Here is an 8542-nt window from a genome sequence, read left to right on the forward strand (position 1 = left end):
CTTCCTTCCTTCCTTCCTTCCTTCCTTCCTTCCTTCCATTCTTTTTTTTTTTTTTTTTTGGAAGGGAGTGCCTTAACCTTAGCAGGAGCTTATGGGCCTGGCAGCTGGCCAGTTGATTCTACACCAGGCTGAGAAGCCACAGGGACTCATTGGGAACACCTTTTCTTAAATACTTTATTTAGTACCTCTTCTGCCCTGGCTGTGGATGTGTGTACAAAGGGGACAGGGTCCTAAGAAATCAGCAAGGCATCCAGGAGGCATTAATGAGTGATTATTTACATCAGTTCTCTCACACTTGTGGGCTGGGAAGCAAGAGAGCTAGAAGGGCTGAATAGGTCAGTGTGCAGCTTTTCTGGCCGAGGGGGCTATTCTCTCTGTGGGTTACAACCTTCCCCATTGCCGTAATTGAATTAGATCTCTTCAGTACCAGCTGCTGACTCTCCTGTTTCCCACTTCTCACTGCCATAGCCAATTACCTCTGTGACTCATTTGTGGAACTCTTCCCCTCCGTTTCTCACCTCACTTGCCAACAGCCTGGCCCTCTGCATTCTAGCACTCAGCAGGGAGGGCAAGCCAGCTGCTCTCCCATGTTACCTCAGTCCACATGGAGAAAGCAAGCCCAATCTGCCCTGCAGCAACCCGGCCTCTGCCACGGTGGGTCTTGGGGATTCGTGGGCAAGGCTGTCTGCTCGGGGCCTCTCTTCCAACTCTCAGTTCTCCTTCTAAGGTCCCGGGTGACCAGTCAGCTTAGGCACCCATGAGTGGAGCAGGAATGATGACAAAATGACACGGATCAAGATGGAAGCCCAGCTTGCGGAAGTAACGCAGATGTCTGCCCAGAGATCGGATGTCACCAAGAGAAATACAAGACCTATCAGCGGGCACACATTGGTGGAGGACTTTCTCTCACTCGCTGGGAATGTTCTTCTGACCTTGAGATGACTGCATCTGCTGCCCTTGGTCTCACCTTCCTCTTTCCCTTCTGATTTGCCAAAGGCTTCTTGCTTACGAGAAAGACTCCCGGCAGAGCTCTCATTCAAAACACCTCACAGTCATTATCTCAGGAGCTTTATCACATCTCCATGAGGCCTGTTTGGGTTCTCAGAGAGCAAGGATGAGCTCAAATACAGGAACACAGAACTTCAGAGCTGGACGGGATTATCCACTTGAACATAAACCTCTCTTATCTTGTACCTGATATGTGACCATCTAGCTTTTACTTGAAAACCTTTAAGGAGGGGGAACCTATTCCCTCTAGAGAAGACAAGCTGTTCTGCTTTGGAATCATCAAATTATTTTTTTCTCTCTTGTAAGTCAAAATCTACTCTTTGTCTAGTGTGCTCTTCAGAGCCAAGCAAAACAAGTTCAATCCATCTTTGTTATGGTAGCCCTTCAAATACAGCTAGCATTTCTTCCATAACCCTTCTTTTATTCCGTTAAAACATCCTTAATTCCTTCATCTAATCCTCATTCATTAAGCTAAAGGCCTTTGACCATTTTTATTAGTCTGAATAGGGGTATTCTCCAGCTGCTCAATGTCTTCTCTAGTAAATGGAATCCAGAAATGAACATACTGCTCTAAACAGGACAGTGAAAAGTAGAACAATTTCCTTCCTATTCTTGAAAGCATTAGCTTTCCTGCTTCCACATTACATTATTAATTTGTGAGCTTGCAGTGTACTAAAACCCTCAGGTTTTAATGAATTAATTTGTTGTTTTTTTTTTCAGTTGAACTGCTGTCCATGCATGACTTCATAATTTTGTACCTGAGAAGTTGAATTTTTGAGCCTATGTATATGAAAGGGTTACATCTCTAGAGACAGGGCACAAGTTATAAAATCTTATGCCACTCATTGACATTCTGCTGTTGCCCCATTGTACCATCTATAAATCTTAGGGCGCAACTGAGGGGAAATCATACTCTTTGGTCAGGCTCTAGAATTCCTTCTCTCTGTTTGTTCAAAGTGGAGACCTGGTTTTCTCCCAAGTGGAATGTAAGCTCCCTGAGAGAAAGGACTGTTTTGTTATTGTCTTTATGTCCCCAGCACCTGGCACAGTGCTTGGCATATAGTAGGTACTTAATAAATGCTTGTATTTCATTAAAGAATGCGATATAGACAGGCTCTCAAGCAGTGCCCCCTTCTGGCAGTTTCTGGCATAGGAAAATGCTACCATAATCTCAGGATTATCAGCCTATTTGTTTAAAGGGCTTATTATAGGAGCTTAGAGCAATTTTGTCAGATGAAAGTAAGTCAATTACAGCTAGAAATAACTGTCTTCCCATGGTCCTTTGCCCCCTGCCTGTTTCCCTTTCAAGAGTATTTTTCCTTTTCTACCTGCAGGCTGCTCTTCTCTCACTAATCCTTTCTGACCCATAATAAGACATTTAAGTTAAGTTGCCTCCCAGGAGGCAAGATTATTCTAAAATACAGGAAGCATAAAAACTGGTCTTTTGGGTTGGACTTACCAAACTAACATTCTGTCCCTGACAGCAGCACAATGAGAGATTTGAGAAAGGGTATTGTTACCCTCCATGATATTAACATCAAATATTTAGGGGTAGACCCCAGAATTCTTTAGCTACTATTGATGACTTATTAGATATCTAGCATGAATTTATTGAAACTTTTCTTGAATTTATTTACTTATCCTATACAGAGAGATGATTTAATATAGTGGACAGAACACTGGACTTGGAATCAGGAAGATTTGGGTGAAAACCCCGCCTCCAATATTTACTAGCTTTATGACCCAGACTTAGTCAATTAACTTTGCTTAGCCTCTATTTCCTCACCCATAAAAATGGAAAAAATAATAGCTTCTCTCTGATACTACCCCAATTTCTCCTGTATATCTCTTATTTGTACATTTTTGTTTGCACTCTCAATCAAAGGATTATTATGAGGATCAAATGAAATAATTTATGTAATACCCTTTTCAGATCTTAAAGTGCCCCATAAATGGGAGTCACTGTCAAGGTTCACCAGCTCCTATAATGAAGAGTGCTACTGGTAGGTCTAAGCCATGAGTGACAGTCTATAATTCATCATCATGAGAAAACCATGGGACTCAAAGAGTTTCCCTTTGACAAAGTATGCTAATTCTTTTTCATTATGGATCCAAAGGCAGAGTTTTAGAATATTCTTGGGCAAGTATGGAGGTCATGTTGGACTACCTGGTCTTACTCTCTTCTCAGGCCCCCTAGGGCTCATATTCACCTCCCATTTGTCCTACAGGGCAATAGGGCTCAGGAGCTGAGCTGTAAAGTTGGGGAATGTAGAATGATGACTAATTCTGGGTCTCTCCATGGAGACTGCCCTACATGGCATGATATACCAGTGCAAGTGCCAGGCTGATGGATGCCATATTACATTAAGGGGTGGAGAGAATCAGCAGACTGTGATATGAATGTCAACTTATTTGGCTAGGGCTGGTGAAGAACCAACAGATGGTGGTGATTTATTATCGCCACTGATTCAAGATGGATGAGGGTCAGGGGAGCACTACAGAGCCTTCTGGTTATCCCCTACATCCTTTTCTCAGTTCCCTCATTCATTCACTTTCCCAGGAAGAAAGACAGCCCCCCAAAAGGAGATATTACTAATGACTTAATCTAATAGTCTCAACATTTTTGCTAATTAAAGAATTTCCTGTCCCTCTTTTCAGAGATTATGCCTTGTGGGCAAAAGAGACTCAGTTTGGTTTACTAGTAGTCCAACTTGCAAGAGGCACCATATGGTGATAAAAAAGTCATAAAAATCCCAGCCCACATCCTTGTCAATTATATCATCTCCTAGCCTCAGGGAGAGGCGCTCTTACCCCCGGACAGCATGTAGCAAGCGCAAGGAAGGGTAGGCCGTGCGCACGTTGACGTGGTGCTTCAGGATGAGTTCATTCACCCACTCTACCCTCTCTTTGCCACCTTTGGCCATAAAAGCGGGAATCCACAGGATGCTACCATTGAGGCTGTGCAAGCGTTGAAGAAGTTTTTCCCTCCAGGTCTCATTGACCAAGTCCTCAAAGGCCCTCTGGATGACAGAGGGGTTCATGGTCACCAGGTCTGTCTTGACCCCCACATCCTGGGCGTACTCCTGGACAGGTGCCAGGTTGCATCTGAAAGAAAAAAAAATTGGCACAACACCTTCTGGAAAGTAGCAGGACCTCTATAATTTTCCCTACCTATTTCAGTGCTTGAAATACAGTAAACAATAATTGCTTTTCCTTTTATTTATCCATTCATTCCTTTTATTTAAGTCATCTACTCAATGTACATTTATTAAGTGCCTACTATGTGTACTGGGTTCGAGGAGATGAATGAAGATAAATGAGATCCCTGACCTCAAGCTTTCACTCTAGAAGGGGAAGATATTAGATTCATGATTAAATATACAAATTAGAACATAAAAGCACAAGAGAAGAATAAAGCACTATGAGATTATAGGAGGAAGAAATTATTTCCAGTGCCAATCAGATGATATTTTTATCCTATTCCCACAATTTAATTAAAAAACACTTACTAAGGGCTTGCTCTGTGCCAGGCTGACGCTCTACTTAGTGGCAATGAGGTTGGCATTTCAAGGCAATATCACCATAGCATAGGACAGGTCAACGTTTTAGAATTGTCTACCCCAGGCCCTAGGTACAATAAGTATTCAATAAGAGAACCCAATAACCTTTTTTTCCAATAGGTTTGTGCCCAGTTATTTATGTTTATTCCGCTCTCTTATTTTCCCTTTTTAGCAAAGTTCCTATCAATCAGGAAAGGGTTATTATTCAACAAGTATTTGATTAGTAGGTAGCCACAGTTGAGTGGTATTATTTACCACTCTCAATTGGCATTAAGGCTTTATAGTTGCCAATGGGAAAGCTCTTCTGGAAAAAGAAAGGTGTTAGGGAAACCAGAATGTGTATTTAGTAATTAAAGATGTGAAAAGCAATTTTTCTAAAATGAAAAATTTAGGAAAAATCTATTTCTGTGGTCTTTCTCCTTTCCCCTCTTTTCTCTCACTCCCCTGTGGCTAGGAAGATTGAGGGGAAATAAAAAAACAAATTTTTCCCTCATCTCCTTTTTAGTATTTCACATCTCTTAGATAATAGGGACTAATAGGGAATTTATTAAGCACTTATTATGTGTCAGGCACTGTGTGAAATGCTAAAGATAAAAATAAAGGTGAAGATATGCTCTCTGCCCATAAGGAGCTCACATTCTACTGGGGAAAGTGACATATAAATAACCATGTACAAATAAGAGATTTATAAGGTAAAATTGGGGTAGCATCAGAGGTAAAGAATTAATAGCAAGATGGGGAAGAAGAGGCCTCCTGCAGAAGGTGAGAAGCCTGAGAAATGAGGAGGCTGAGCAGAGGAGGAAGAGCATTCCAGATATGGCAGATGGCTAATAGAAAACATGGAGGCAAAAGAAGGAGTATTGTACTAGGAACCTCATGGAGGCAAGTGCTATTGGATCATAGGAAAAAAGTAAGGTATGAGAAGAATGGAAAGGGTAGACAGTTAGGTGGCTCAGTGTATAGAGAGCCACACCTGGAGTTTGGAGGTTCTGGGTTCAAATGTGATCCCAGACACTTCCTAGCTGTGTGACCTTGGGCAAGTCACTTAACCTCAATTGCCTAGCCTTTACTGCTCTTCTGACTTAGAATTGATACTTAGTATTGACTATAAGACAGAACATAAGGATTAAAAAAAAAAAGAATGGAAAGTTTAAGAAAGGGCCAGGTTGTAAAGGGCTTTAAAAGTCAAATAAGTCAGATATCAAATAGGTATATGATGGGCTCTATCCCTGGTTCAGTATATGTATTTTGGGCTCCTAAATGCCTCCTATAATCCCTTCAACCCAGAACTGATTTTAGGACCCCAACTTTCTCATTGTCTATTGTGACTGTTTCAGATCTACTTGGGGTGTGGATGATGGGGACAATCCTATGCTCAATAGATTCCAAGGACAATTCTGTTTACTCAAAGCTTTCATCTCTTGGTGGGTTGGGAGGGAAGAGAGGGCACACCTGACCTCGGCTTCTTTCTCATCAGTATCAAACTAGGCCTCCCAGGAGGATTCTTGACATTTATACCATAAGAAGGATCTGTGATTTTGCTCGAGGTTCTTCTTCCCAGGGCAAATTCCTAACCCTAGTTAGTAGATTGGGAGCTCTAGGGAGCTGTCAAAGAGACACTGAGGTTAAGCGAGTTGCTCAGAATCACAGTTATTAAAGTGTCAGAGTCATGATTTGAGCCAATTTGATACCAAGTCCTGCATTCGATTCACTTTACTAGCTTGTTTCTTTACTCTGGAGACTGGAAGAAATGCCTTTTTTTTTTTAAACTTGGTCTCTTGCTTTCCTTTTTTTGCTGGAAGTGATGCTATCTAGGATGCAGAGTGATCTTCACTAAAAGAACATGTATGTTCTTGAGTGTGTGTGTGTATAATTACCTGTCTATGTATCTATGGAGAGAAAGAATGAAAGGAGAGGAAAAGGGTGTTGAGATAATTAAGAATGTGTGTGTATATATATATATATTATACATATATGATGTTGGAAATAAATTTGTAAGGGAAGAATGTTTGGAACTTTTATTATATTTTGCTATGAAAGGAGTGGACCTGCTTGTCTTGACTTGTTTTTGACTTGTGGATCTTCTGGGGAATAATTAATTGGTTGGCATGAACTTTTGTTGGATGGACTTTTGTGGATGGGACCATTCTGTGTTAACTTTAAAAGGAAAGTCTTCATTGAAGACTCAGCCTTTTTTTCTTATTGCCTTCTTTTTTTTTTTTTTTTTTTGAAGAGACAAGAGGGCATCTGAACTATCAGAAGACATGGGTCTTGTGGGAAGGAGCTCTCCTCAGCTTAGAAGCTGTGTAAGGAAGTTATTCCAGTGGAAGTTGTATGTGCCATTCTCCATGTGGCTTGAGAGGACAGTTCCTGAATGATTGCTTCCTGGATAAAAGAAAGAATTTCATGGACAACCTTGAATTTCTACACAGCTCAATCTCAAAATCTAGACTTCTAATAAATGAAGGGGTGGAAGTTCCTGGGAAGTAAGCAAATACCTTACCTCCTGGAAGATGGAAGAGCAGAAAGGGAACAAAACCATGCCATGGATTTTGAAAAAAGACTTGAATTTTGTCTTTTGTTATTATTGTGAGTTTTTCAGACAGTGTAGATACAGTGGGAATTGGGTTAACTGCTATAGCACCCTCAAGTTCATTTCCTTCTGGGCAATTTAAGCCCCTAGGATAGTAACATAACCTGGATTCCTGGATAGGTCCCTGGGACGAAAAGGGATTCACCAGAATGTTGGGGGAAATTGTTTCCCCAGGAACCCCAACTTCATTTCCCTCCTGAGGAGAATCTAAACCACAGGGTGGTGCTATGTGTCTGAAAAATTGAGGAGCCCTGGGGAATGATTTGACTCACTGTAGAGGAAGACGATTATATTGATTTTTTTTAAATGGGCTGCTGTGAGTCTTTTATGTGTTTTTACATTTTCAATTAGGTGGAAGAGTCTGTCCTGTACTTGATATATGCATTGTTACCTTGAGTGCTTGTATGGGAGTTGGGGAACTTTTTTTTTTTTTCATATCTGGTCAAGCCAGTCAGGAGTTATGTTTGAAGAGTTTCTCATATTATACTTTAGGTGAGATTAGGTGAACCAAAGAGTGATTATTTTGGATCTATCTCTAAGAATGAAGCCAGTCCATGTAAGTCCAAAACTTGGTGGGGTAAAGTCATGGGTTATATCAGCATGTGTTAATTCTAAAATGGATTTGCTTTCAGTGAGGGGCACTTCGCCCAGTGAGTCTTTTATGTTGGAAAGAAATATGTGATTATTATGTGTATGTATGTATGTATCTGCATTGAAACACTGATAGCCAATAATTCAGAAATCGTATATCTAAAAAGCTAGATGCTTATAATTTCAAAAATAATTTTAATTGGAAAAGGTACACACCATGAATATGAGAACATTGTCATTCTTTGTTATTCAGAATGATGAAATGATACCCACTTATCCCTACGAAATGAGAGAGCCTTTTAAAATTTTTTGGGTCTCTTTATACTTTGGATACAGTAACATCATTCCTTCACCTATCATACCTAAGGTAACAAGAGAATAAGATAACTAACTTGTGGATTTATATTTTCAGCCCTGGTCTCTCTCCTGAGGTTCACACTTGCATTGTCAATTGCCTTCAGGACATTTCTACCTGACTGTCTCAATGGCATATCCAGCTTAAATTGGCCCAAAAGGAGCTTATTCATTTCCTGCTAAATCTTCTTGTCTTTAGAATTTTACAAACGTTATCAGTGGTACTACCATTTACCCAGGCTCATGTTAAAACTTTGGCATTATATTTGATTATTCTCCTTTTCTTTCTTATTTCTCATATGCTACCAGTTACCAAATTTTGTTAATTTTTTTAGTCAAAATGTCTTCCTTATTCTTTCCTTTCTCAATACCACTGCCATTTTGTAGTCCAATCTCTTATCACCCACCTGATCTGTTACAGTAGCTTCTTAATGGC

At 40.4% G+C, this 8542-nt stretch overlaps 1 protein-coding gene across 2 annotated transcripts in view; it reads right to left on the minus strand.

The window, feature by feature from the left end:
• ST8SIA2 (ST8 alpha-N-acetyl-neuraminide alpha-2,8-sialyltransferase 2) overlaps window positions 1–8542 on the minus strand; it is a 96716-nt gene that overhangs the window by 13566 nt on the left and 74608 nt on the right. For both annotated transcript variants that reach the window (XM_044665433.1, XM_044665432.1), the window contains one exon: window positions 3820–4113. In XM_044665433.1, the coding sequence (XP_044521368.1) occupies window positions 3820–4113 (294 nt within the window). The remainder of the gene's footprint in view (window positions 1–3819; window positions 4114–8542) is intronic.

The sequence above is a fragment of the Gracilinanus agilis genome, chromosome 2 (assembly GCF_016433145.1).
Source record: "Gracilinanus agilis isolate LMUSP501 chromosome 2, AgileGrace, whole genome shotgun sequence".
NCBI classification, from domain to species: domain Eukaryota; kingdom Metazoa; phylum Chordata; class Mammalia; order Didelphimorphia; family Didelphidae; genus Gracilinanus; species Gracilinanus agilis.